Source organism: Danio rerio, chromosome 8, assembly GCF_049306965.1.
Source record: "Danio rerio strain Tuebingen ecotype United States chromosome 8, GRCz12tu, whole genome shotgun sequence".
NCBI classification, from domain to species: Eukaryota; Metazoa; Chordata; class Actinopteri; order Cypriniformes; family Danionidae; genus Danio; species Danio rerio.
Genome location: NC_133183.1, coordinates 37,828,664 through 37,856,029, shown reverse-complemented (window position 1 = coordinate 37,856,029; position 27,366 = coordinate 37,828,664). Strand labels below are relative to the sequence as shown.

General features: G+C 41.8%; 5 protein-coding genes across 11 annotated transcripts; all 5 read right to left on the bottom strand.

Annotated features, from left to right (window-relative positions):
* Positions 1-3,034: 3,034 nt before the first annotated feature.
* Positions 3,035-5,818, bottom strand: LOC141375700 (E3 ubiquitin-protein ligase RBBP6-like). Of its 3 annotated transcripts, none has more exons than XM_073910581.1 (7): positions 4,375-4,866; positions 4,183-4,279; positions 4,004-4,079; positions 3,769-3,857; positions 3,632-3,692; positions 3,390-3,529; positions 3,035-3,294 (listed from the first exon to the last, which is right to left on the bottom strand). In XM_073910581.1, the coding sequence occupies exons 4-7, from the start codon at positions 3,801-3,803 to the stop codon at positions 3,120-3,122; spliced, it is 411 nt and encodes a 136-aa protein (XP_073766682.1). In that variant the 5' UTR covers positions 3,804-3,857; positions 4,004-4,079; positions 4,183-4,279; positions 4,375-4,866; the 3' UTR covers positions 3,035-3,119. The 3 variants fall into 3 exon arrangements, with proteins under 3 accessions (XP_073766682.1, XP_073766680.1, XP_073766681.1); XM_073910579.1 differs by having other exon boundaries at positions 4,473-4,850; XM_073910580.1 differs by lacking the exon at positions 3,632-3,692 and having other exon boundaries at positions 4,473-5,818.
* A 1,923-nt stretch (positions 5,819-7,741) lies between these two features.
* Positions 7,742-10,129, bottom strand: LOC141375690 (E3 ubiquitin-protein ligase RBBP6-like). 2 transcript variants are annotated; one of them, XM_073910555.1, is made up of 7 exons: positions 9,178-10,129; positions 8,888-8,984; positions 8,709-8,784; positions 8,474-8,562; positions 8,337-8,397; positions 8,095-8,234; positions 7,742-7,999 (listed from the first exon to the last, which is right to left on the bottom strand). In XM_073910555.1, exons 1-7 carry the CDS (start codon positions 9,335-9,337, stop codon positions 7,825-7,827), a joined length of 798 nt encoding a protein of 265 aa, XP_073766656.1. In that variant the 5' UTR covers positions 9,338-10,129; the 3' UTR covers positions 7,742-7,824. The 2 variants fall into 2 exon arrangements, with proteins under 2 accessions (XP_073766656.1, XP_073766657.1); XM_073910556.1 differs by lacking the exon at positions 8,337-8,397.
* Positions 10,130-12,450: 2,321 nt separating this feature from the next.
* Positions 12,451-14,442, bottom strand: LOC110438817 (E3 ubiquitin-protein ligase RBBP6-like). Of its 2 annotated transcripts, XM_073910663.1 has the most exons (7): positions 13,891-14,442; positions 13,601-13,697; positions 13,422-13,497; positions 13,187-13,275; positions 13,050-13,110; positions 12,808-12,947; positions 12,451-12,712 (listed from the first exon to the last, which is right to left on the bottom strand). In XM_073910663.1, the coding sequence occupies exons 1-7, from the start codon at positions 14,048-14,050 to the stop codon at positions 12,538-12,540; spliced, it is 798 nt and encodes a 265-aa protein (XP_073766764.1). In that variant the 5' UTR covers positions 14,051-14,442; the 3' UTR covers positions 12,451-12,537. The 2 variants fall into 2 exon arrangements, with proteins under 2 accessions (XP_073766764.1, XP_021327789.2); XM_021472114.3 differs by lacking the exon at positions 13,050-13,110 and having other exon boundaries at positions 12,452-12,712.
* Positions 14,443-17,156: 2,714 nt separating this feature from the next.
* Positions 17,157-19,515, bottom strand: LOC141375734 (E3 ubiquitin-protein ligase RBBP6-like). 2 transcript variants are annotated; one of them, XM_073910664.1, is made up of 7 exons: positions 18,596-19,148; positions 18,306-18,402; positions 18,127-18,202; positions 17,892-17,980; positions 17,755-17,815; positions 17,513-17,652; positions 17,159-17,417 (listed from the first exon to the last, which is right to left on the bottom strand). In XM_073910664.1, exons 1-7 carry the CDS (start codon positions 18,753-18,755, stop codon positions 17,243-17,245), a joined length of 798 nt encoding a protein of 265 aa, XP_073766765.1. In that variant the 5' UTR covers positions 18,756-19,148; the 3' UTR covers positions 17,159-17,242. The 2 variants fall into 2 exon arrangements, with proteins under 2 accessions (XP_073766766.1, XP_073766765.1); XM_073910665.1 differs by lacking the exon at positions 17,755-17,815 and having other exon boundaries at positions 17,157-17,417; positions 18,596-19,515.
* A 2,341-nt stretch (positions 19,516-21,856) lies between these two features.
* Positions 21,857-24,313, bottom strand: LOC141375679 (E3 ubiquitin-protein ligase RBBP6-like). 2 transcript variants are annotated; one of them, XM_073910521.1, is made up of 7 exons: positions 23,295-24,287; positions 23,005-23,101; positions 22,826-22,901; positions 22,591-22,679; positions 22,454-22,514; positions 22,212-22,351; positions 21,857-22,116 (listed from the first exon to the last, which is right to left on the bottom strand). In XM_073910521.1, the coding sequence occupies exons 1-7, from the start codon at positions 23,452-23,454 to the stop codon at positions 21,942-21,944; spliced, it is 798 nt and encodes a 265-aa protein (XP_073766622.1). In that variant the 5' UTR covers positions 23,455-24,287; the 3' UTR covers positions 21,857-21,941. The 2 variants fall into 2 exon arrangements, with proteins under 2 accessions (XP_073766622.1, XP_073766623.1); XM_073910522.1 differs by lacking the exon at positions 22,454-22,514 and having other exon boundaries at positions 23,295-24,313.
* Between the last annotated feature and the right edge of the window lie 3,053 nt (positions 24,314-27,366).

Genomic DNA, 27,366 nt, shown 5'->3' with positions numbered 1-27,366 from the left:
GGGTTTTCATCAGAATGGTATAAAACTTTTCGATCAAACTTAACTCCAAGCCTACTCCAAGCGTGCAATATCACTATAAAAGAGGGTAAGATGCCCCCATCATGGAATGAAGCAGTAATCTCTGTTTTACCAAAGGAGGGGAAAGATAAATTAGAATGCGGTTCATATAGGCCAATCTCGATCTTAAATGTTGATTATAAATTATACACAGGCATTCTCTCCAAAAGACTGGAAAAGATTCTTCCGCAGCTAATACATAAAGATCAGACAGGTTTTATCTCGCAAAGACAAACTTATGATAATATTAGAAGATCCTTACATATACTAAATCATATATATCAGAACAAAATGGAGGCTCTTTTAATCAGTCTTGACGCGGAGAAGGCTTTTGACTCTGTAAATTGGTCTTTTTTATATAAAGCTCTTGAAAGATTTGGCATACATGAAAACTTTATAAAAGGCATTCGTACAATTTACAATAAACCAGTAGCCCGGATAAAAATAAATGGATACCTCACAGACACCATAACATTACAACGTGGGACAAGACAAGGATGCCCAATCTCACCATTGTTATTTGCTCTATATATAGAACCTTTGGCACAATGGATAAGACAAACTAAAAATATTAAAGGTATAAACATAAATGGAGATATTCACAAGCTGGCATTGTATGCAGATGATATTTTGATTTATTTAAGCACACCCACAACCTCACTTCCTGAACTAATGACTTTACTGGAGAAATTTGGTTCCTATGCAGGTTATAAATTAAATATACAAAAAACACAGACCCTATCTTTTAAATATACACCCCCAGTAACTATAAAAGACAAATTGAATATAAAATGGGATCAGAAATCACTAAAATACTTAGGAATTCATTTAACAAAAGAGATTTCAACATTGGCAAAAGTAAATTATGATCCTCTACTAATAAATATTAAAAATGATATACACAGATGGAATGCCGTTTCTTTCTTGAGCTTTAGCCAGAGAATTGACGCAATAAGAGTGAATGTCCTTCCTCGATACCTCTATTTATTCCAAGCTCTCCCAACAGAAATACCCCAAACACATTGGTCAGAATTGAACAAGACCATTTCTAGATTCATTTGGCAGGGGAAAAAACCAAGGATTAAATTAAAAACAGTAGAACTTCCAAAGGAACAAGGAGGAATGGCTTTACCCTACTTTAAGGATTACTTTTATGCAGCCCAGACTAAATATCTGGTTAACCTATGTAACCCAACATATCAAGCAAAATGGAAAGACATTGAAATTACACTAATGAATGATCCTCCATTACAAGCGATATTGGCACATAAAAACCTGGGGGGATACATAGAAAAAACGCAAAATTTATGGATTAAAGCCCAATTAAAAATTTGGAACATTATAAAAGAAGAATACAAACTGAATGATAAACTACAAATAATTCAATGGTGTGCTTATGACACTGAATTCAAACCAAATCAAATGGACTATAGATTTAAATCCTGGATTTCTAAAGGAATATTAACATTCTACTCACTCACAGAGAAAGGCCTTTTGAAAGATTTTGAAAGTCTGAAGAAAGAATATAACCTGGATAAATCTGATTTTTATAGATACCTTCAATTACGTAACCACTTTGAAAATAATATTAAAATTAAAACAGATCTGGATGACTCAATACTGAAAATTTTTATAGATGCCTACAAAGGCAGTGGGAGTAAAGGTATAATTTCAAAACTTTATAAAGGATTTAGATCGATTAAACCCCATTCAACAGAATATGTTAAAGAAAAATGGGAAAAGGAAAGTAATGCCATTATTACGGTGGAAGAATGGTTAGACATATGTAGATTTACATCAAAATGTACTAATTCACATATGTGGAGAGAATTTGGATGGAAATGTCTAATGAGATTTTTCATCACGCCAAAACAAACAGCATACACCACAGGAAAGAACACTAAGTGCTGGAGACTATGCGGGTCTCAGGAACCTAATCACTGGCACATTTTTTGGGAATGTCCAGTAATAAAACAATTTTGGGTAGAAGTACATGGAGTAATAGAAAACATACTTAATATTACACTACCCTTTCAATTTATAGTTATTTATTTTGGAAGCTCTGATATCCAAATATGTAAATCTGATAAATACTTACTTGATATTTTAATACTCGCAGCCAAAAAAGCAATTACAAGACACTGGTTACTTCCTGAATCCCCAACAACCCAAGAATGGCTAGAGATAGTATATAATATCTATGTGATGGAAAAAATTACATTCTCCCTTCCACTCCAAATTAATACATTTAGAAACATCTGGTCCAAGTGGACTGATTACGTTAGATTGCTCCATCCAATCTTCATAGAAATATAAAACTATTACTATCTAATTCCCATCCACATAACAAACATTTTTTCAATTTACGACCCATTGCACTCCCCCTCTTAATCATCTTTTTAAATTAGTAATTCACAGTTGATAATAACCTAAAGTTGAATGAATAAATAAAGATTTGACCCTCTCTGACCTATGGAAATTTAGTATTGATATTATTTATGTTACCACTTTACTGTTATTTTCATATATTATATTTGATGAAACCTTTATTTATTTTTATATATATATATTTTTTTGTGTTCTGTTACTTTAGAGTTTGTGAAAAAGAAAAATGTTAAGCAGTGGGAAATGTTTTCTCCTAAGTGGTATCATTGTACTGTGTTTATTGCTACTACAAATAAAAAGTTATAAAAAAAAATAAAAAAGAAAAAAAAGAAAAACACGACTGAGCACTAATAGTGTACTCAACACTTTACACTGACATTTGAAGGATCACCTGACATTAAAGACTGAAGTAAGAACGCTGAAAAAAACCCATCAGATTTTAGCCCAGAAGAGTTTCTCTTTTCCTAAATTAAAGCAAAACTTCATGATATTGTGTTTATGAATTCATTCGTGTGTGTGTGTGTGTGTGTGTGTGTGTGTGTGTGTGTGTGTTGCACTGCTGGAGTGAAGGTTAACCAGTCCACACAGTTCATGCGGCTATAATCTTTATTATCTTTTATTAATAAACTATGTACAATATTTACACGTCGGCTCCAGGTCTCTTGGATGAAGGTCTCTCAGCGACGTGGTCTCTTCTGGTCGCCGCGCGTCTCTGGTGAAGATGGGGAGCGGGACCGTTTCCCTCCGGCGTCCCGGACCGAAGATGCCGCACCTGCTGAGGACGAGGAGGGCAAAGGCTCGGTCTGGCAGGAGAAGGACGGCCTCTTTCTCTTCTCAGCAGCATAGGCCTCACTGAACAGATCGAGCGCAAACACACACAAGCAGACATCATGTGAGATTTGGACAAACACTAGAACATGCGGCTATGCCAAGTACAGTTTACTCACGCGTCTATGATGGGAATGACGTATCGGCCGCTGCCGTCTATCATGACTCCCTTTCGGTCTGGGTCGTCCACCTCCAACAGGAAGCTGCGGGGAATCCCTGTGCTCTTCCGGATGCGCTTGTGCGGCGCGGAGCGGCTGCCCTGTGAATTGAGGAGTGACAGTCAAACTCGGAGCAAACAATCTGACTGATGAGGACAAGAGCTCAAGTTCACAGCAACCGTGAGCTTGGAAAACCCAGTTACCACATTAGTGGGGCAGTGCCTAATGTGGTGTCCCGGGATCCCAAGCAGCCTCATGGCCTCACTAGTGAACATCAGAACCATGAGAATCAGCTCAGACATCTCTCACAAAGCAAACCTGTCAGTGTCTGAACGCTCACCTGCTGGAGTAGTAGCACAGGCTGGACTGGTACATCACCGCTTTCAGCTTGTCCTCCTCTGACGCCTTTGCCTCAGCCAGATTCTCAGTCTGTTTCACAGGCATTTGCACATTTGAATCTTTTTCACCCTCAACCCTTCAAACAATCTCAAATCTCCCTAAGAAGCTGAGTGCGTGTGCGTATATTGTGTGCTTTACATTGCGTTTTGCTATTGTGCTATTCATTTGTTCAATACCTTCAACAACTGCTCCAGTGAGAGGAGTGAAGGATCAGCTCTAGGTGAAGGTTCACGCCAGCGTCCAGCTTGATGTCTGCAAAACAAAGGAGCTTGTGTGACTAAAACACCAGGGACAGACCAGGAGTCTTCATATAACATCTAACAGAGGACGCGTGTGCTCATTTCACAGCACTTACCCAACAAATCTTCTGTTTGAGGACTTCAGTCCCGCCGCAGGGATCCGTCTGATGATGACCGACGTGTTTTTAGGGATGAGAGCATCATCTGTGTATTCTGACAGCAAAATAAAATCAGAATCAGCACATAATTATGGAGCACGGTATACTTTGAGAGCCATTAGCCTTTTAAAACAGCCAAAACATCCCTACATGTCAGCATCAGCACCACCTTACAGCTTCCAGAAGTGTCTGATGTAACGCATCTAATGTTAGCGTAGAACAGTTGAAGTGTCTTTTCCTCAACTCACCTTCATCAGTCTGGGCGTTGCTGATCTTCAGCTGGCAGAACTTCAGCCTCTTGCTCCTCATGATCTGCCGCTTCAGCTCCCCCGCGCTGATGTTGAGGCCTTCAAACTGGAGCGAGTCGTAGGTGAGTCGACTCTGGAACCTGTAGTGAACACAAGACATACTGAACACAAACACAAAGCACAGCGTAATAAAAAGGGTCAAACCTGAGTGATGGGAACAGCAGGCGATCAATCGACGTATCCAACGATCAATAATATCGATAATCTGGAAAAATTGTCACGGAGGACGCAGAGATCAGATGCCAATCGACACAGCGAGATTCAAACAACACCCACAGGACGGTTGTCATGGATGCTGATGATGAACACGTGACGCATGCGCTGTACAACTTCCGGCAATATTATCATTATTAACATTAATTTTATTGATAGTAGTAGTAAAATCATTGCGATAAGTATAATAAAATAAACAGCAGAACAGTTGGCCATCTCTGAATAATACACAGCGACGTTTCCCTGCACGAACGATTCAGGCCTTCGCCAAGAAGACTCGGGTGAGTCGATGATTCAGGGATTGATTCAACTGTCCGTTCATCCTATTGGCTTCTTTGGCTGAATGAATCGTTCAATGCTTTACTCAAATAAAGCGGCCTCTTGCTGCCACCTATTGGGGGTTTGCTTTTTTGTTTTCAAAAGTACTTTGACACTTTTTTAAAGGCACCTTTAAGTTCATTTTTGCACAAAAGCTCGTCTCTGTGCGTTCCAAATGGTTTGAAATTTCCTTAGCACATGGTTTTCTTGATGCGTTTGAAATTTTCAATGTAAATCCACTCGTACTTGCATTTGATCTTTATTATGCCTTAAAATCAAAACTATACTAAAGGTGTCTTATCCAAATGCAGATTTTCATTCAAAACGTTATGACAGAAGCATATTACTTTACAGTGGCCCATGGATATATATATATATATATATATATATATATATGTGTGTGTGTGTGTGTTGCTTGTTTCTTATTTACCCATGCAGTGACTTTTAGGCATAAATACTATGTAGGCTTGCTAAAGGGTTGCATGAGAAATGTCATCATCGTGAGAGCTTGACTTTTTTTTTTGTCGCTGCCTTTAGTTGTGGTGAAATGAGATGCATCATGTCGTTTATCTGTTTGTGCAGTCTGTACCTTCATTTCTGAATCGTGTGGCATCGTACTTGAAGCCAAGTCATTTAGCCCAAGGCATAGTTGTCTTAGAATGAGTAGTTTGCTGATCAAATTCCACATTTTGATGAGGCAAAACACATCTTGGATGTTTTAATTACTATTTTAGGTGAAAAACAAAACAATGAGATTTGTGTAAAATCTAAAGTTAACCAAGTCCAGCCCGCCATCTTGTCCTGCCTCTCAGTTCTCTTAAGCCTTGGGCCGGCTCTGTGAAGTGGCCTCTTTTGGGCTCATCATTGAAGACCGGACGAGCTGCAACATTTCGTTCTGCCAGGTTCTGGGAGTAGATGAGCATGTCATCGCTCTAGACTATGGTCAACTTGTGAAGTTACTCATACACCTCCGCTCATGGCATATTACCATTAAAATGAAACTTTTCCAGCAGAATATGACGCTCTAAAAAAAAAAACTCCATCGGCACTGGTAACTATGAAAAACACGACTGAGCACTAATGGTACACTCAACAATTTACACTGACATTTGAAGGATCACCTGACATTAAAGACTGACGTAAGAACGCTGGAGGAACATCAAATTTTAACACGGAAGAGTTTTTTTTGTCTCTCTCAAATTAAAGCAATATTTCTTAATCTTGTTGTTTTGTTTTTTTTTTACTGTACAGTTGCCCCAGGTGTTTATCAGGTGTGATGCCTGCTCATCTGACCTTTGACCTCGGCACTCAACTGCTGCCAGTTTTCTTTCAATGCCATGAGATTTCTGAATTCTACATGCAGGAACCGATGCATTCCTTTTTTTTCCTTTTTTTTTTTTAAACAAAACAGATATGGCAGACACGGCCAAACATTGAAACTTTGGAGGGCATTGAGGGGAAAAAAAAGCACAATATCATCAAGGGGAATAAAAGGTTTGATCAAAGCGTGCGTTTACACACGTTCATTTAAATATGGACCAAACCAACATTGGGTTATTTTTGTTATTAGATTTAAAATGCACGGACCCTATTTGACCCAGTGTTCATGTATACATATGTTTTTATGAATGAATATTTTTGCATATAAAAGATAATAAAAGACTGACTAGACAGATTAGATAGTTTAATAGACAGATTGACACGTGTAGTCATTCGTTCCTGTGTATTTGATGACTAGCTTCCAGCAGTATCTGGCTGCAGACTTGCATGCAATCTGAGACACAAAGCACTCAGCGGAGCTAGTGAGGTCACTGTGAGAGGCGGGGTTAGGGGTGCACACTCACTGACAGCCTAGATTTAGCCTGGTTTTAACCAAGCCGTCTATTAGACTTTTAACCCTTATGTATTGTTCATATTGTTCAAGTGGCTGTTTTTGCCCCCAATGACCTCCATTATAACTAAACTTGTTTTAATTGCAAAGCCATGACACCAGATAGTAACTCATTCTTTATTGTTGGTGGTTTCCCTGTTGGGATGAGATAAAATGAGTCATTTTTACTTTTGATGGTCAGTTGGCACCTTTAAACACCCCAAAAAAATGCTTGCTGGGATGGTACCAAGAGGCTGTGCTCACTTCTGGACAGAGGGGGTGTAGACTTGCAGCTAGTGCCGATAAGTGGTGCAGACGCTGAGGCTGTTCTGTATGCGAGTGTTGAGGTTTTGAAACATCAGCTGACAGCGTGTAGGTAGAGAGTAGCAGGTTCTGGGAGTAGATGAGCTTGTCACCGGTGTAGACTTTGACCGACTTGTGAAGTTACTCACAAGACCTCCGCTTATGGGACATTACCATTCAAATGAAACGTTTCCAGCAGAATATGACGCTTCAAAAAACTCCATCGGCACTGGTAACTATGAAAAACACGACTGAGCACTAATAGTGTACTCAACACTTTACACTGACATTTGAAGGATCACCTGACATTAAAGACTGAAGTAAGAACGCTGAAAAAAACCCATCAGATTTTAGCCCAGAAGAGTTTCTCTTTTCCTAAATTAAAGCAAAACTTCATGATATTGTGTTTATGAATTCATTCGTGTGTGTGTGTGTGTGTGTGTGTGTGTGTGTATGTGTGTGTTGCACTGCTGGAGTGAAGGTTAACCAGTCCACACAGTTCATGCGGCTATAATCTTTATTATCTTTTATTAATAAACTATGTACAATATTTACACGTCGGCTCCAGGTCTCTTGGATGAAGGTCTCTCAGCGACGTGGTCTCTTCTGGTCGCCGCGCGTCTCTGGTGAAGATGGGGAGCGGGACCGTTTCCCTCCGGCGTCCCGGACCGAAGATGCCGCACCTGCTGAGGACGAGGAGGGCAAAGGCTCGGTCTGGCAGGAGAAGGACGGCCTCTTTCTCTTCTCAGCAGCATAGGCCTCACTGAACAGATCGAGCGCAAACACACACAAGCAGACATCATGTGAGATTTGGACAAACACTAGAACATGCGGCTATGCCAAGTACAGTTTACTCACGCGTCTATGATGGGAATGACGTATCGGCCGCTGCCGTCTATCATGACTCCCTTTCGGTCTGGGTCGTCCACCTCCAACAGGAAGCTGCGGGGAATCCCTGTGCTCTTCCGGATGCGCTTGTGCGGCGCGGAGCGGCTGCCCTGTGAATTGAGGAGTGACAGTCAAACTCGGAGCAAACAATCTGACTGATGAGGACAAGAGCTCAAGTTCACAGCAACCGTGAGCTTGGAAAACCCAGTTACCACATTAGTGGGGCAGTGCCTAATGTGGTGTCCCGGGATCCCAAGCAGCCTCATGGCCTCACTAGTGAACATCAGAACCATGAGAATCAGCTCAGACATCTCTCACAAAGCAAACCTGTCAGTGTCTGAACGCTCACCTGCTGGAGTAGTAGCACAGGCTGGACTGGTACATCACCGCTTTCAGCTTGTCCTCCTCTGACGCCTTTGCCTCAGCCAGATTCTCAGTCTGTTTCACAGGCATTTGCACATTTGAATCTTTTTCACCCTCAACCCTTCAAACAATCTCAAATCTCCCTAAGAAGCTGAGTGCGTGTGCGTATATTGTGTGCTTTACATTGCGTTTTGCTATTGTGCTATTCATTTGTTCAATACCTTCAACAACTGCTCCAGTGAGAGGAGTGAAGGATCAGCTCTAGGTGAAGGTTCACGCCAGCGTCCAGCTTGATGTCTGCAAAACAAAGGAGCTTGTGTGACTAAAACACCAGGGACAGACCAGGAGTCTTCATATAACATCTAACAGAGGACGCGTGTGCTCATTTCACAGCACTTACCCAACAAATCTTCTGTTTGAGGACTTCAGTCCCGCCGCAGGGATCCGTCTGATGATGACCGACGTGTTTTTAGGGATGAGAGCATCATCTGTGTATTCTGACAGCAAAATAAAATCAGAATCAGCACATAATTATGGAGCACGGTATACTTTGAGAGCCATTAGCCTTTTAAAACAGCCAAAACATCCCTACATGTCAGCATCAGCACCACCTTACAGCTTCCAGAAGTGTCTGATGTAACGCATCTAATGTTAGCGTAGAACAGTTGAAGTGTCTTTTCCTCAACTCACCTTCATCAGTCTGGGCGTTGCTGATCTTCAGCTGGCAGAACTTCAGCCTCTTGCTCCTCATGATCTGCCGCTTCAGCTCCCCCGCGCTGATGTTGAGGCCTTCAAACTGGAGCGAGTCGTAGGTGAGTCGACTCTGGAACCTGTAGTGAACACAAGACATACTGAACACAAACACAAAGCACAGCGTAATAAAAAGGGTCAAACCTGAGTGATGGGAACAGCAGGCGATCAATCGACGTATCCAACGATCAATAATATCGATAATCTGGAAAAATTGTCACGGAGGACGCAGAGATCAGATGCCAATCGACACAGCGAGATTCAAACAACACCCACAGGACGGTTGTCATGGATGCTGATGATGAACACGTGACGCATGCGCTGTACAACTTCCGGCAATATTATCATTATTAATATTAATTTTATTGATAGTAGTAGTAAAATCATTGCGATAAGTATAATAAAATAAACAGCAGAACAGTTGGCCATCTCTGAATAATACACAGCGACGTTTCCCTGCACGAACGATTCAGGCCTTCGCCAAGAAGACTCGGGTGAGTCGATGATTCAGGGATTGATTCAACTGTCCGTTCATCCTATTGGCTTCTTTGGCTGAATGAATCGTTCAATGCTTTACTCAAATAAAGCGGCCTCTTGCTGCCACCTATTGGGGGTTTGCTTTTTTGTTTTCAAAAGTACTTTGACACTTTTTTAAAGGCACCTTTAAGTTCATTTTTGCACAAAAGCTCGTCTCTGTGCGTTCCAAATGGTTTGAAATTTCCTTAGCACATGGTTTTCTTGATGCGTTTGAAATTTTCAATGTAAATCCACTCGTACTTGCATTTGATCTTTATTATGCCTTAAAATCAAAACTATACTAAAGGTGTCTTATCCAAATGCAGATTTTCATTCAAAACGTTATGACAGAACCATATTACTTTACAGTGGCCCATGGATATATATATATATATATATATATATATATATATATATGTGTGTGTGTGTGTGTGTTGCTTGTTTCTTATTTACCCATGCAGTGACTTTTAGGCATAAATACTATGTAGGCTTGCTAAAGGGTTGCATGAGAAATGTCATCATCGTGAGAGCTTGACTTTTTTTTTTGTCGCTGCCTTTAGTTGTGGTGAAATGAGATGCATCATGTCGTTTATCTGTTTGTGCAGTCTGTACCTTCATTTCTGAATCGTGTGGCATCGTACTTGAAGCCAAGTCATTTAGCCCAAGGCATAGTTGTCTTAGAATGAGTAGTTTGCTGATCAAATTCCACATTTTGATGAGGCAAAACACATCTTGGATGTTTTAATTACTATTTTAGGTGAAAAACAAAACAATGAGATTTGTGTAAAATCTAAAGTTAACCAAGTCCAGCCCGCCATCTTGTCCTGCCTCTCAGTTCTCTTAAGCCTTGGGCCGGCTCTGTGAAGTGGCCTCTTTTGGGCTCATCATTGAAGACCGGACGAGCTGCAACATTTCGTTCTGCCAGGTTCTGGGAGTAGATGAGCATGTCATCGCTCTAGACTATGGTCAACTTGTGAAGTTACTCATACACCTCCGCTCATGGCATATTACCATTAAAATGAAACTTTTCCAGCAGAATATGACGCTCTAAAAAAAAAAACTCCATCGGCACTGGTAACTATGAAAAACACGACTGAGCACTAATGGTACACTCAACAATTTACACTGACATTTGAAGGATCACCTGACATTAAAGACTGACGTAAGAACGCTGGAGGAACATCAAATTTTAACACGGAAGAGTTTTTTTTGTCTCTCTCAAATTAAAGCAATATTTCTTAATCTTGTTGTTTTGTTTTTTTTTTACTGTACAGTTGCCCCAGGTGTTTATCAGGTGTGATGCCTGCTCATCTGACCTTTGACCTCGGCACTCAACTGCTGCCAGTTTTCTTTCAATGCCATGAGATTTCTGAATTCTACATGCAGGAACCGATGCATTCCTTTTTTTTCCTTTTTTTTTTTTAAACAAAACAGATATGGCAGACACGGCCAAACATTGAAACTTTGGAGGGCATTGAGGGGAAAAAAAAGCACAATATCATCAAGGGGAATAAAAGGTTTGATCAAAGCGTGCGTTTACACACGTTCATTTAAATATGGACCAAACCAACATTGGGTTATTTTTGTTATTAGATTTAAAATGCACGGACCCTATTTGACCCAGTGTTCATGTATACATATGTTTTTATGAATGAATATTTTTGCATATAAAAGATAATAAAAGACTGACTAGACAGATTAGATAGTTTAATAGACAGATTGACACGTGTAGTCATTCGTTCCTGTGTATTTGATGACTAGCTTCCAGCAGTATCTGGCTGCAGACTTGCATGCAATCTGAGACACAAAGCACTCAGCGGAGCTAGTGAGGTCACTGTGAGAGGCGGGGTTAGGGGTGCACACTCACTGACAGCCTAGATTTAGCCTGGTTTTAACCAAGCCGTCTATTAGACTTTTAACCCTTATGTATTGTTCATATTGTTCAAGTGGCTGTTTTTGCCCCCAATGACCTCCATTATAACTAAACTTGTTTTAATTGCAAAGCCATGACACCAGATAGTAACTCATTCTTTATTGTTGGTGGTTTCCCTGTTGGGATGAGATAAAATGAGTCATTTTTACTTTTGATGGTCAGTTGGCACCTTTAAACACCCCAAAAAAATGCTTGCTGGGATGGTACCAAGAGGCTGTGCTCACTTCTGGACAGAGGGGGTGTAGACTTGCAGCTAGTGCCGATAAGTGGTGCAGACGCTGAGGCTGTTCTGTATGCGAGTGTTGAGGTTTTGAAACATCAGCTGACAGCGTGTAGGTAGAGAGTAGCAGGTTCTGGGAGTAGATGAGCTTGTCACCGGTGTAGACTTTGACCGACTTGTGAAGTTACTCACAAGACCTCCGCTTATGGGACATTACCATTCAAATGAAACGTTTCCAGCAGAATATGACGCTTCAAAAAACTCCATCGGCACTGGTAACTATGAAAAACACGACTGAGCACTAATAGTGTACTCAACACTTTACACTGACATTTGAAGGATCACCTGACATTAAAGACTGAAGTAAGAACGCTGAAAAAAACCCATCAGATTTTAGCCCAGAAGAGTTTCTCTTTTCCTAAATTAAAGCAAAACTTCATGATATTGTGTTTATGAATTCATTCGTGTGTGTGTGTGTGTGTGTGTGTGTGTGTGTATGTGTGTGTTGCACTGCTGGAGTGAAGGTTAACCAGTCCACACAGTTCATGCGGCTATAATCTTTATTATCTTTTATTAATAAACTATGTACAATATTTACACGTCGGCTCCAGGTCTCTTGGATGAAGGTCTCTCAGCGACGTGGTCTCTTCTGGTCGCCGCGCGTCTCTGGTGAAGATGGGGAGCGGGACCGTTTCCCTCCGGCGTCCCGGACCGAAGATGCCGCACCTGCTGAGGACGAGGAGGGCAAAGGCTCGGTCTGGCAGGAGAAGGACGGCCTCTTTCTCTTCTCAGCAGCATAGGCCTCACTGAACAGATCGAGCGCAAACACACACAAGCAGACATCATGTGAGATTTGGACAAACACTAGAACATGCGGCTATGCCAAGTACAGTTTACTCACGCGTCTATGATGGGAATGACGTATCGGCCGCTGCCGTCTATCATGACTCCCTTTCGGTCTGGGTCGTCCACCTCCAACAGGAAGCTGCGGGGAATCCCTGTGCTCTTCCGCATGCGCTTGTGCGGCGCGGAGCGGCTGCCCTGTGAATTGAGGAGTGACAGTCAAACTCTGAGCAAACAATCTGACTGATGAGGACAAGAGCTCAAGTTCACAGCAACCGTGAGCTTGGAAAACCCAGTTACCACATTAGTGGGGCAGTGCCTAATGTGGTGTCCCGGGATCCCAAGCAGCCTCATGGCCTCACTAGTGAACATCAGAACCATGAGAATCAGCTCAGACATCTCTCACAAAGCAAACCTGTCAGTGTCTGAACGCTCACCTGCTGGAGTAGTAGCACAGGCTGGACTGGTACATCACCGCTTTCAGCTTGTCCTCCTCTGACGCCTTTGCCTCAGCCAGATTCTCAGTCTGTTTCACAGGCATTTGCACATTTGAATCTTTTTCACCCTCAACCCTTCAAACAATCTCAAATCTCCCTAAGAAGCTGAGTGCGTGTGCGTATATTGTGTGCTTTACATTGCGTTTTGCTATTGTGCTATTCATTTGTTCAATACCTTCAACAACTGCTCCAGTGAGAGGAGTGAAGGATCAGCTCTAGGTGAAGGTTCACGCCAGCGTCCAGCTTGATGTCTGCAAAACAAAGAAGCTTGTGTGACTAAAACACCAGGGACAGACCAGGAGTCTTCATATAACATCTAACAGAGGACGCGTGTGCTCATTTCACAGCACTTACCCAACAAATCTTCTGTTTGAGGACTTCAGTCCCGCCGCAGGGATCCGTCTGATGATGACCGACGTGTTTTTAGGGATGAGAGCATCATCTGTGTATTCTGACAGCAAAATAAAATCAGAATCAGCACATAATTATGGAGCACGGTATACTTTGAGAGCCATTAGCCTTTTAAAACAGCCAAAACATCCCTACATGTCAGCATCAGCACCACCTTACAGCTTCCAGAAGTGTCTGATGTAACGCATCTAATGTTAGCGTAGAACAGTTGAAGTGTCTTTTCCTCAACTCACCTTCATCAGTCTGGGCGTTGCTGATCTTCAGCTGGCAGAACTTCAGCCTCTTGCTCCTCATGATCTGCCGCTTCAGCTCCCCCGCGCTGATGTTGAGGCCTTCAAACTGGAGCGAGTCGTAGGTGAGTCGACTCTGGAACCTGTAGTGAACACAAGACATACTGAACACAAACACAAAGCACAGCGTAATAAAAAGGGTCAAACCTGAGTGATGGGAACAGCAGGCGATCAATCGACGTATCCAACGATCAATAATATCGATAATCTGGAAAAATTGTCACGGAGGACGCAGAGATCAGATGCCAATCGACACAGCGAGATTCAAACAACAGCCACAGGACGGTTGTCATGGATGCTGATGATGAACACGTGACGCATGCGCTGTACAACTTCCGGCAATATTATCATTATTAATATTAATTTTATTGATAGTAGTAGTAAAATCATTGCGATAAGTATAATAAAATAAACAGCAGAACAGTTGGCCATCTCTGAATAATACACAGCGACGTTTCCCTGCACGAACGATTCAGGCCTTCGCCAAGAAGACTCGGGTGAGTCGATGATTCAGGGATTGATTCAACTGTCCGTTCATCCTATTGGCTTCTTTGGCTGAATGAATCGTTCAATGCTTTACTCAAATAAAGCGGCCTCTTGCTGCCACCTATTGGGGGTTTGCTTTTTTGTTTTCAAAAGTACTTTGACACTTTTTTAAAGGCACCTTTAAGTTCATTTTTGCACAAAAGCTCGTCTCTGTGCGTTCCAAATGGTTTGAAATTTCCTTAGCACATGGTTTTCTTGATGCGTTTGAAATTTTCAATGTAAATCCACTCGTACTTGCATTTGATCTTTATTATGCCTTAAAATCAAAACTATACTAAAGGTGTCTTATCCAAATGCAGATTTTCATTCAAAACGTTATGACAGAACCATATTACTTTACAGTGGCCCATGGATATATATATATATATATATATATATATATATGTGTGTGTGTGTGTGTTGCTTGTTTCTTATTTACCCATGCAGTGACTTTTAGGCATAAATACTATGTAGGCTTGCTAAAGGGTTGCATGAGAAATGTCATCATCGTGAGAGCTTGACTTTTTTTTTTGTCGCTGCCTTTAGTTGTGGTGAAATGAGATGCATCATGTCGTTTATCTGTTTGTGCAGTCTGTACCTTCATTTCTGAATCGTGTGGCATCGTACTTGAAGCCAAGTCATTTAGCCCAAGGCATAGTTGTCTTAGAATGAGTAGTTTGCTGATCAAATTCCACATTTTGATGAGGCAAAACACATCTTGGATGTTTTAATTACTATTTTAGGTGAAAAACAAAACAATGAGATTTGTGTAAAATCTAAAGTTAACCAAGTCCAGCCCGCCATCTTGTCCTGCCTCTCAGTTCTCTTAAGCCTTGGGCCGGCTCTGTGAAGTGGCCTCTTTTGGGCTCATCATTGAAGACCGGACGAGCTGCAACATTTCGTTCTGCCAGGTTCTGGGAGTAGATGAGCATGTCATCGCTCTAGACTATGGTCAACTTGTGAAGTTACTCATACACCTCCGCTCATGGCATATTACCATTAAAATGAAACTTTTCCAGCAGAATATGACGCTCTAAAAAAAAAAACTCCATCGGCACTGGTAACTATGAAAAACACGACTGAGCACTAATGGTACACTCAACAATTTACACTGACATTTGAAGGATCACCTGACATTAAAGACTGACGTAAGAACGCTGGAGGAACATCAAATTTTAACACGGAAGAGTTTTTTTTGTCTCTCTCAAATTAAAGCAATATTTCTTAATCTTGTTGTTTTGTTTTTTTTTTACTGTACAGTTGCCCCAGGTGTTTATCAGGTGTGATGCCTGCTCATCTGACCTTTGACCTCGGCACTCAACTGCTGCCAGTTTTCTTTCAATGCCATGAGATTTCTGAATTCTACATGCAGGAACCGATGCATTCCTTTTTTTTCCTTTTTTTTTTTTAAACAAAACAGATATGGCAGACACGGCCAAACATTGAAACTTTGGAGGGCATTGAGGGGAAAAAAAAGCACAATATCATCAAGGGGAATAAAAGGTTTGATCAAAGCGTGCGTTTACACACGTTCATTTAAATATGGACCAAACCAACATTGGGTTATTTTTGTTATTAGATTTAAAATGCACGGACCCTATTTGACCCAGTGTTCATGTATACATATGTTTTTATGAATGAATATTTTTGCATATAAAAGATAATAAAAGACTGACTAGACAGATTAGATAGTTTAATAGACAGATTGACACGTGTAGTCATTCGTTCCTGTGTATTTGATGACTAGCTTCCAGCAGTATCTGGCTGCAGACTTGCATGCAATCTGAGACACAAAGCACTCAGCGGAGCTAGTGAGGTCACTGTGAGAGGCGGGGTTAGGGGTGCACACTCACTGACAGCCTAGATTAAGCCTGGTTTTAACCAAGCCGTCTATTAGACTTTTAACCCTTATGTATTGTTCATATTGTTCAAGTGGCTGTTTTTGCCCCCAATGACCTCCATTATAACTAAACTTGTTTTAATTGCAAAGCCATGACACCAGATAGTAACTCATTCTTTATTGTTGGTGGTTTCCCTGTTGGGATGAGATAAAATGAGTCATTTTTACTTTTGATGGTCAGTTGGCACCTTTAAACACCCCAAAAAAATGCTTGCTGGGATGGTACCAAGAGGCTGTGCTCACTTCTGGACAGAGGGGGTGTAGACTTGCAGCTAGTGCCGATAAGTGGTGCAGACGCTGAGGCTGTTCTGTATGCGAGTGTTGAGGTTTTGAAACATCAGCTGACAGCGTGTAGGTAGAGAGTAGCAGGTTCTGGGAGTAGATGAGCTTGTCACCGGTGTAGACTTTGACCGACTTGTGAAGTTACTCACAAGACCTCCGCTTATGGGACATTACCATTCAAATGAAACGTTTCCAGCAGAATATGACGCTTCAAAAAACTCCATCGGCACTGGTAACTATGAAAAACACGACTGAGCACTAATAGTGTACTCAACACTTTACACTGACATTTGAAGGATCACCTGACATTAAAGACTGAAGTAAGAACGCTGAAAAAAACCCATCAGATTTTAGCCCAGAAGAGTTTCTCTTTTCCTAAATTAAAGCAAAACTTCATGATATTGTGTTTATGAATTCATTCGTGTGTGTGTGTGTGTGTGTGTGTGTGTGTGTATGTGTGTGTTGCACTGCTGGAGTGAAGGTTAACCAGTCCACACAGTTCATGCGGCTATAATCTTTATTATCTTTTATTAATAAACTATGTACAATATTTACACGTCGGCTCCAGGTCTCTTGGATGAAGGTCTCTCAGCGACGTGGTCTCTTCTGGTCGCCGCGCGTCTCTGGTGAAGATGGGGAGCGGGACCGTTTCCCTCTGGCGTCCCGGACCGAAGATGCCGCACCTGCTGAGGACGAGGAGGGCAAAGGCTCGGTCTGGCAGGAGAAGGACGGCCTCTTTCTCTTCTCAGCAGCATAGGCCTCACTGAACAGATCGAGCGCAAACACACACAAGCAGACATCATGTGAGATTTGGACAAACACTAGAACATGCGGCTATGCCAAGTACAGTTTACTCACGCGTCTATGATGGGAATGACGTATCGGCCGCTGCCGTCTATCATGACTCCCTTTCGGTCTGGGTCGTCCACCTCCAACAGGAAGCTGCGGGGAATCCCTGTGCTCTTCCGCATGCGCTTGTGCGGCGCGGAGCGGCTGCCCTGTGAATTGAGGAGTGACAGTCAAACTCTGAGCAAACAATCTGACTGATGAGGACAAGAGCTCAAGTTCACAGCAACCGTGAGCTTGGAAAACCCAGTTACCACATTAGTGGGGCAGTGCCTAATGTGGTGTCCCGGGATCCCAAGCAGCCTCATGGCCTCACTAGTGAACATCAGAACCATGAGAATCAGCTCAGACATCTCTCACAAAGCAAACCTGTCAGTGTCTGAACGCTCACCTGCTGGAGTAGTAGCACAGGCTGGACTGGTACATCACCGCTTTCAGCTTGTCCTCCTCTGACGCCTTTGCCTCAGCCAGATTCTCAGTCTGTTTCACAGGCATTTGCACATTTGAATCTTTTTCACCCTCAACCCTTCAAACAATCTCAAATCTCCCTAAGAAGCTGAGTGCGTGTGCGTATATTGTGTGCTTTACATTGCGTTTTGCTATTGTGCTATTCATTTGTTCAATACCTTCAACAACTGCTCCAGTGAGAGGAGTGAAGGATCAGCTCTAGGTGAAGGTTCACGCCAGCGTCCAGCTTGATGTCTGCAAAACAAAGGAGCTTGTGTGACTAAAACACCAGGGACAGACCAGGAGTCTTCATATAACATCTAACAGAGGACGCGTGTGCTCATTTCACAGCACTTACCCAACAAATCTTCTGTTTGAGGACTTCAGTCCCGCCGCAGGGATCCGTCTGATGATGACCGACGTGTTTTTAGGGATGAGAGCATCATCTGTGTATTCTGACAGCAAAATAAAATCAGAATCAGCACATAATTATGGAGCACGGTATACTTTGAGAGCCATTAGCCTTTTAAAACAGCCAAAACATCCCTACATGTCAGCATCAGCACCACCTTACAGCTTCCAGAAGTGTCTGATGTAACGCATCTAATGTTAGCGTAGAACAGTTGAAGTGTCTTTTCCTCAACTCACCTTCATCAGTCTGGGCGTTGCTGATCTTCAGCTGGCAGAACTTCAGCCTCTTGCTCCTCATGATCTGCCGCTTCAGCTCCCCCGCGCTGATGTTGAGGCCTTCAAACTGGAGCGAGTCGTAGGTGAGTCGACTCTGGAACCTGTAGTGAACACAAGACATACTGAACACAAACACAAAGCACAGCGTAATAAAAAGGGTCAAACCTGAGTGATGGGAACAGCAGGCGATCAATCGACGTATCCAACGATCAATAATATCGATAATCTGGAAAAATTGTCACGGAGGACGCAGAGATCAGATGCCAATCGACACAGCGAGATTCAAACAACACCCACAGGACGGTTGTCATGGATGCTGATGATGAACACGTGACGCATGCGCTGTACAACTTCCGGCAATATTATCATTATTAATATTAATTTTATTGATAGTAGTAGTAAAATCATTGCGATAAGTATAATAAAATAAACAGCAGAACAGTTGGCCATCTCTGAATAATACACAGCGACGTTTCCCTGCACGAACGATTCAGGCCTTCGCCAAGAAGACTCGGGTGAGTCGATGATTCAGGGATTGATTCAACTGTCCGTTCATCCTATTGGCTTCTTTGGCTGAATGAATCGTTCAATGCTTTACTCAAATAAAGCGGCCTCTTGCTGCCACCTATTGGGGGTTTGCTTTTTTGTTTTCAAAAGTACTTTGACACTTTTTTAAAGGCACCTTTAAGTTCATTTTTGCACAAAAGCTCGTCTCTGTGCGTTCCAAATGGTTTGAAATTTCCTTAGCACATGGTTTTCTTGATGCGTTTGAAATTTTCAATGTAAATCCACTCGTACTTGCATTTGATCTTTATTATGCCTTAAAATCAAAACTATACTAAAGGTGTCTTATCCAAATGCAGATTTTCATTCAAAACGTTATGACAGAACCATATTACTTTACAGTGGCCCATGGATATATATATATATATATGTGTGTGTGTGTGTGTGTTGCTTGTTTCTTATTTACCCATGCAGTGACTTTTAGGCATAAATACTATGTAGGCTTGCTAAAGGGTTGCATGAGAAATGTCATCATCGTGAGAGCTTGACTTTTTTTTTGTCGCTGCCTTTAGTTGTGGTGAAATGAGATGCATCATGTCGTTTATCTGTTTGTGCAGTCTGTACCTTCATTTCTGAATCGTGTGGCATCGTACTTGAAGCCAAGTCATTTAGCCCAAGGCATAGTTGTCTTAGAATGAGTAGTTTGCTGATCAAATTCCACATTTTGATGAGGCAAAACACATCTTGGATGTTTTAATTACTATTTTAGGTGAAAAACAAAACAATGAGATTTGTGTAAAATCTAAAGTTAACCAAGTCCAGCCCGCCATCTTGTCCTGCCTCTCAGTTCTCTTAAGCCTTGGGCCGGCTCTGTGAAGTGGCCTCTTTTGGGCTCATCATTGAAGACCGGACGAGCTGCAACATTTCGTTCTGCCAGGTTCTGGGAGTAGATGAGCATGTCATCGCTCTAGACTATGGTCAACTTGTGAAGTTACTCATACACCTCTGCTCATGGCATATTACCATTAAAATGAAACTTTTCCAGCAGAATATGACGCTCTAAAAAAAAAAACTCCATCGGCACTGGTAACTATGAAAAACACGACTGAGCACTAATGGTACACTCAACAATTTACACTGACATTTGAAGGATCACCTGACATTAAAGACTGACGTAAGAACGCTGGAGGAACATCAAATTTTAACACGGAAGAGTTTTTTTTGTCTCTCTCAAATTAAAGCAATATTTCTTAATCTTGTTGTTTTTTGTTTTTTTTTTACTGTACAGTTGCCCCAGGTGTTTATCAGGTGTGATGCCTGCTCATCTGACCTTTGACCTCGGCACTCAACTGCTGCCAGTTTTCTTTCAATGCCATGAGATTTCTGAATTCTACATGCAGGAACCGATGCATTCCTTTTTTTTCCTTTTTTTTTTTTAAACAAAACAGATATGGCAGACACGGCCAAACATTGAAACTTTGGAGGGCATTGAGGGGAAAAAAAAGCACAATATCATCAAGGGGAATAAAAGGTTTGATCAAAGCGTGCGTTTACACACGTTCATTTAAATATGGACCAAACCAACATTGGGTTATTTTTGTTATTAGATTTAAAATGCACGGACCCTATTTGACCCAGTGTTCATATATACATATGTTTTTATGAATGAATATTTTTGCATATAAAAGATAATAAAAGACTGACTAGACAGATTAGATAGTTTAATAGACAGATTGACACGTGTAGTCATTCGTTCCTGTGTATTTGATGACTAGCTTCCAGCAGTATCTGGCTGCAGACTTGCATGCAATCTGAGACACAAAGCACTCAGCGGAGCTAGTGAGGTCACTGTGAGAGGCGGGGTTAGGGGTGCACACTCACTGACAGCCTAGATTTAGCCTGGTTTTAACCAAGCCGTCTATTAGACTTTTAACCCTTATGTATTGTTCATATTGTTCAAGTGGCTGTTTTTTGCCCCCAATGACCTCCATTATAACTAAACTTGTTTTAATTGCAAAGCCATGACACCAGATAGTAACTCATTCTTTATTGTTGGTGGTTTCCCTGTTGGGATGAGATAAAATGAGTCATTTTTACTTTTGATGGTCAGTTGGCACCTTTAAACACCCCAAAAAAATGCTTGCTGGGATGGTACCAAGAGGCTGTGCTCACTTCTGGACAGAGGGGGTGTAGACTTGCAGCTAGTGCCGATAAGTGGTGCAGACGCTGAGGCTGTTCTGTATGCGAGTGTTGAGGTTTTGAAACATCAGCTGACAACGTGTAGGTAGAGAGTAGCAGGTTCTGGGAGTAGATGAGCTTGTCACCGGTGTAGACTTTGACCGACTTGTGAAGTTACTCACAAGACCTCCGCTTATGGGACATTACCATTCAAATGAAACGTTTCCAGCAGAATATGACGCTTCAAAAAACTCCATCGGCACTGGTAACTATGAAAAACACGACTGAGCACTAATAGTGTACTCAACACTTTACACTGACATTTGAAGGATCACCTGACATTAAAGACTGAAGTAAGAACGCTGAAAAAAACCCATCAGATTTTAGCCCAGAAGAGTTTCTCTTTTCCTAAATTAAAGCAAAACTTCATGATATTGTGTTTAGGAATTCATTCGTGTGTGTGTGTGTGTGTGTGTGTGTGTGTGTGTGTGTGTGTGTGTTGCACTGCTGGAGTGAAGGTTAACCAGTCCACACAGTTCATGCGGCTATAATCTTTATTATCTTTTATTAATAAACTATGTACAATATTTACACGTCGGCTCCAGGTCTCTTGGATGAAGGTCTCTCAGCGACGTGGTCTCTTCTGGTCGCCGCGCGTCTCTGGTGAAGATGGGGAGCGGGACCGTTTCCCTCCGGCGTCCCGGACCGAAGATGCCGCACCTGCTGAGGACGAGGAGGGCAAAGGCTCGGTCTGGCAGGAGAAGGACGGCCTCTTTCTCTTCTCAGCAGCATAGGCCTCACTGAACAGATCGAGCGCAAACACACACAAGCAGACATCATGTGAGATTTGGACAAACACTAGAACATGCGGCTATGCCAAGTACAGTTTACTCACGCGTCTATGATGGGAATGACGTATCGGCCGCTGCCGTCTATCATGACTCCCTTTCGGTCTGGGTCGTCCACCTCCAACAGGAAGCTGCGGGGAATCCCTGTGCTCTTCCGGATGCGCTTGTGCGGCGCGGAGCGGCTGCCCTGTGAATTGAGGAGTGACAGTCAAACTCTGAGCAAACAATCTGACTGATGAGGACAAGAGCTCAAGTTCACAGCAACCGTGAGCTTGGAAAACCCAGTTACCACATTAGTGGGGCAGTGCCTAATGTGGTGTCCCGGGATCCCAAGCAGCCTCATGGCCTCACTAGTGAACATCAGAACCATGAGAATCAGCTCAGACATCTCTCACAAAGCAAACCTGTCAGTGTCTGAACGCTCACCTGCTGGAGTAGTAGCACAGGCTGGACTGGTACATCACCGCTTTCAGCTTGTCCTCCTCTGACGCCTTTGCCTCAGCCAGATTCTCAGTCTGTTTCACAGGCATTTGCACATTTGAATCTTTTTCACCCTCAACCCTTCAAACAATCTCAAATCTCCCTAAGAAGCTGAGTGCGTGTGCGTATATTGTGTGCTTTACATTGCGTTTTGCTATTGTGCTATTCATTTGTTCAATACCTTCAACAACTGCTCCAGTGAGAGGAGTGAAGGATCAGCTCTAGGTGAAGGTTCACGCCAGCGTCCAGCTTGATGTCTACAAAACAAAAGAGCTTGTGTGACTAAAACACCAGGGACAGACCAGGAGTCTTCATATAACATCTAACAGAGGACGCGTGTGCTCATTTCACAGCACTTACCCAACAAATCTTCTGTTTGAGGACTTCAGTCCCGCCGCAGGGATCCGTCTGATGATGACCGACGTGTTTTTAGGGATGAGAGCATCATCTGTGTATTCTGACAGCAAAATAAAATCAGAATCAGCACATAATTATGGAGCACGGTATACTTTGAGAGCCATTAGCCTTTTAAAACAGCCAAAACATCCCTACATGTCAGCATCAGCACCACCTTACAGCTTCCAGAAGTGTCTGATGTAACGCATCTAATGTTAGCGTAGAACAGTTGAAGTGTCTTTTCCTCAACTCACCTTCATCAGTCTGGGCGTTGCTGATCTTCAGCTGGCAGAACTTCAGCCTCTTGCTCCTCATGATCTGCCGCTTCAGCTCCCCCGCGCTGATGTTGAGGCCTTCAAACTGGAGCGAGTCGTAGGTGAGTCGACTCTGGAACCTGTAGTGAACACAAGACATACTGAACACAAACACAAAGCACAGCGTAATAAAAAGGGTCAAACCTGAGTGATGGGAACAGCAGGCGATCAATCGACGTATCCAACGATCAATAATATCGATAATCTGGAAAAATTGTCACGGAGGACGCAGAGATCAGATGCCAATCGACACAGCGAGATTCAAACAACACCCACAGGACGGTTGTCATGGATGCTGATGATGAACACGTGACGCATGCGCTGTACAACTTCCGGCAATATTATCATTATTAATATTAATTTTATTGATAGTAGTAGTAAAATCATTGCGATAAGTATAATAAAATAAACAGCAGAACAGTTGGCCATCTCTGAATAATACACAGCGACGTTTCCCTGCACGAACGATTCAGGCCTTCGCCAAGAAGACTCGGGTGAGTCGATGATTCAGGGATTGATTCAACTGTCCGTTCATCCTATTGGCTTCTTTGGCTGAATGAATCGTTCAATGCTTTACTCAAATAAAGCGGCCTCTTGCTGCCACCTATTGGGGGTTTGCTTTTTTGTTTTCAAAAGTACTTTGACACTTTTTTAAAGGCACCTTTAAGTTCATTTTTGCACAAAAGCTCGTCTCTGTGCGTTCCAAATGGTTTGAAATTTCCTTAGCACATGGTTTTCTTGATGCGTTTGAAATTTTCAATGTAAATCCACTCGTACTTGCATTTGATCTTTATTATGCCTTAAAATCAAAACTATACTAAAGGTGTCTTATCCAAATGCAGATTTTCATTCAAAACGTTATGACAGAACCATATTACTTTACAGTGGCCCATGGATATATATATATATATATATATATATGTGTGTGTGTGTGTGTTGCTTGTTTCTTATTTACCCATGCAGTGACTTTTAGGCATAAATACTATGTAGGCTTGCTAAAGGGTTGCATGAGAAATGTCATCATCGTGAGAGCTTGACTTTTTTTTTTGTCGCTGCCTTTAGTTGTGGTGAAATGAGATGCATCATGTCGTTTATCTGTTTGTGCAGTCTGTACCTTCATTTCTGAATCGTGTGGCATCGTACTTGAAGCCAAGTCATTTAGCCCAAGGCATAGTTGTCTTAGAATGAGTAGTTTGCTGATCAAATTCCACATTTTGATGAGGCAAAACACATCTTGGATGTTTTAATTACTATTTTAGGTGAAAAACAAAACAATGAGATTTGTGTAAAATCTAAAGTTAACCAAGTCCAGCCCGCCATCTTGTCCTGCCTCTCAGTTCTCTTAAGCCTTGGGCCGGCTCTGTGAAGTGGCCTCTTTTGGGCTCATCATTGAAGACCGGACGAGCTGCAACATTTCGTTCTGCCAGGTTCTGGGAGTAGATGAGCATGTCATCGCTCTAGACTATGGTCAACTTGTGAAGTTACTCATACACCTCCGCTCATGGCATATTACCATTAAAATGAAACTTTTCCAGCAGAATATGACGCTCTAAAAAAAAAAACTCCATCGGCACTGGTAACTATGAAAAACACGACTGAGCACTAATGGTACACTCAACAATTTACACTGACATTTGAAGGATCACCTGACATTAAAGACTGACGTAAGAACGCTGGAGGAACATCAAATTTTAACACGGAAGAGTTTTTTTTGTCTCTCTCAAATTAAAGCAATATTTCTTAATCTTGTTGTTTTGTTTTTTTTTTACTGTACAGTTGCCCCAGGTGTTTATCAGGTGTGATGCCTGCTCATCTGACCTTTGACCTCGGCACTCAACTGCTGCCAGTTTTCTTTCAATGCCATGAGATTTCTGAATTCTACATGCAGGAACCGATGCATTCCTTTTTTTTCCTTTTTTTTTTTTAAACAAAACAGATATGGCAGACACGGCCAAACATTGAAACTTTGGAGGGCATTGAGGGGAAAAAAAAGCACAATATCATCAAGGGGAATAAAAGGTTTGATCAAAGCGTGCGTTTACACACGTTCATTTAAATATGGACAAAACCAACATTGGGTTATTTTTGTTATTAGATTTAAAATGCACGGACCCTATTTGACCCAGTGTTCATATATACATATGTTTTTATGAATGAATATTTTTGCATATAAAAGATAATAAAAGACTGACTAGACAGATTAGATAGTTTAATAGACAGATTGACACGTGTAGTCATTCGTTCCTGTGTATTTGATGACTAGCTTCCAGCAGTATCTGGCTGCAGACTTGCATGCAATCTGAGACACAAAGCACTCAGCGGAGCTAGTGAGGTCACTGTGAGAGGCGGGGTTAGGGGTGCACACTCACTGACAGCCTAGATTTAGCCTGGTTTTAACCAAGCCGTCTATTAGACTTTTAACCCTTATGTATTGTTCATATTGTTCAAGTGGCTGTTTTTGCCCCCAATGACCTCCATTATAACTAAACTTGTTTTAATTGCAAAGCCATGACACCAGATAGTAACTCATTCTTTATTGTTGGTGGTTTCCCTGTTGGGATGAGATAAAATGAGTCATTTTTACTTTTGATGGTCAGTTGGCACCTTTAAACACCCCAAAAAAATGCTTGCTGGGATGGTACCAAGAGGCTGTGCTCACTTCTGGACAGAGGGGGTGTAGACTTGCAGCTAGTGCCGATAAGTGGTGCAGACGCTGAGGCTGTTCTGTACGCGAGTGTTGAGGTTTTGAAACATCAGCTGACAACGTGTAGGTAGAGAGTAGCAGGTTCTGGGAGTAGATGAGCTTGTCACCGGTGTAGACTTTGACCGACTTGTGAAGTTACTCACAAGACCTCCGCTTATGGGACATTACCATTCAAATGAAACGTTTCCAGCAGAATATGACGCTTTAAAAAACTCCATCGGCACTGGTAACTATGAAAAACACGACTGAGCACTAATAGTGTACTCAACACTTTACACTGACATTTGAAGGATCACCTGACATTAAAGACTGAAGTAAGAACGCTGAAAAAAACCCATCAGATTTTAGCCCAGAAGAGTTTCTCTTTTCCTAAATTAAAGCAAAACTTCATAATATTGTGTTTATGAATTCATTCGTGTGTGTGTGTGTGTGTGTGTGTGTTGGCATATGTGGTTTATGGAACCAATTTTCAGGTTTACCCACCAGCATTATGAGACCATTTAGTTTATGAGACCATTTTTGGTGGTCTCATAAACTAAAAATTTAAGTGGATATTAAAAATGGTTTAAATGATGATTATTCATTACAATGACCTAAATGATAATTATAAGACTTGTTTCAAAAGTTTACATTGTTATTTGGTTATTATTACACTTGGTGTGCTTTTTATGACCTTTACAAATATGGTCTTGTAAACCATGATGTGTATGTGTGATCTTTGAACAGCGCCTCTGTAGGCGGAACTTGGTACTGCATTTCTATACACACTCGCGCCAAATCTTACACAATTTCGCGCCATACATTCAATCGCGGGAAAACGTCCCTCATGAAGACTGTGGACGTGACAGTCGCGCTTCAAGCAGTGAAACATCAAACAAATAAGTCATTTGTTTTTAATACTTTGTACATTATTTATTATTATATGTACTGTATTATTCCACTTGTTATTCAAAATAGCAAGTTTATTTATATATTTATATCCGGCGCGTACTGTTTTAGACAATAATAATTAGTGACTGGGAACAGAAGATGAGAACAAATAAACGTTAGAAATAGGTGTTTGTAATGGCAGCATCAGACGTAGTTCTTCAAAATGTGTATTTGCTAATAATAGCACGCGCTCGGCCTGTATCTGGCTCGGAAGCGCCGGTGTCGATTTCACCCAGAACCGGGCAGAGCTCACTCCTCCGCGGTAAACAATTCGCCGTCTGATTCCATGAGATGTAACGTTATGATAGATGCACTATGTAACTGTGATTTTTTTTCTACACATACTTTTATGTGAGAAGCAATGACCATTCGAATATG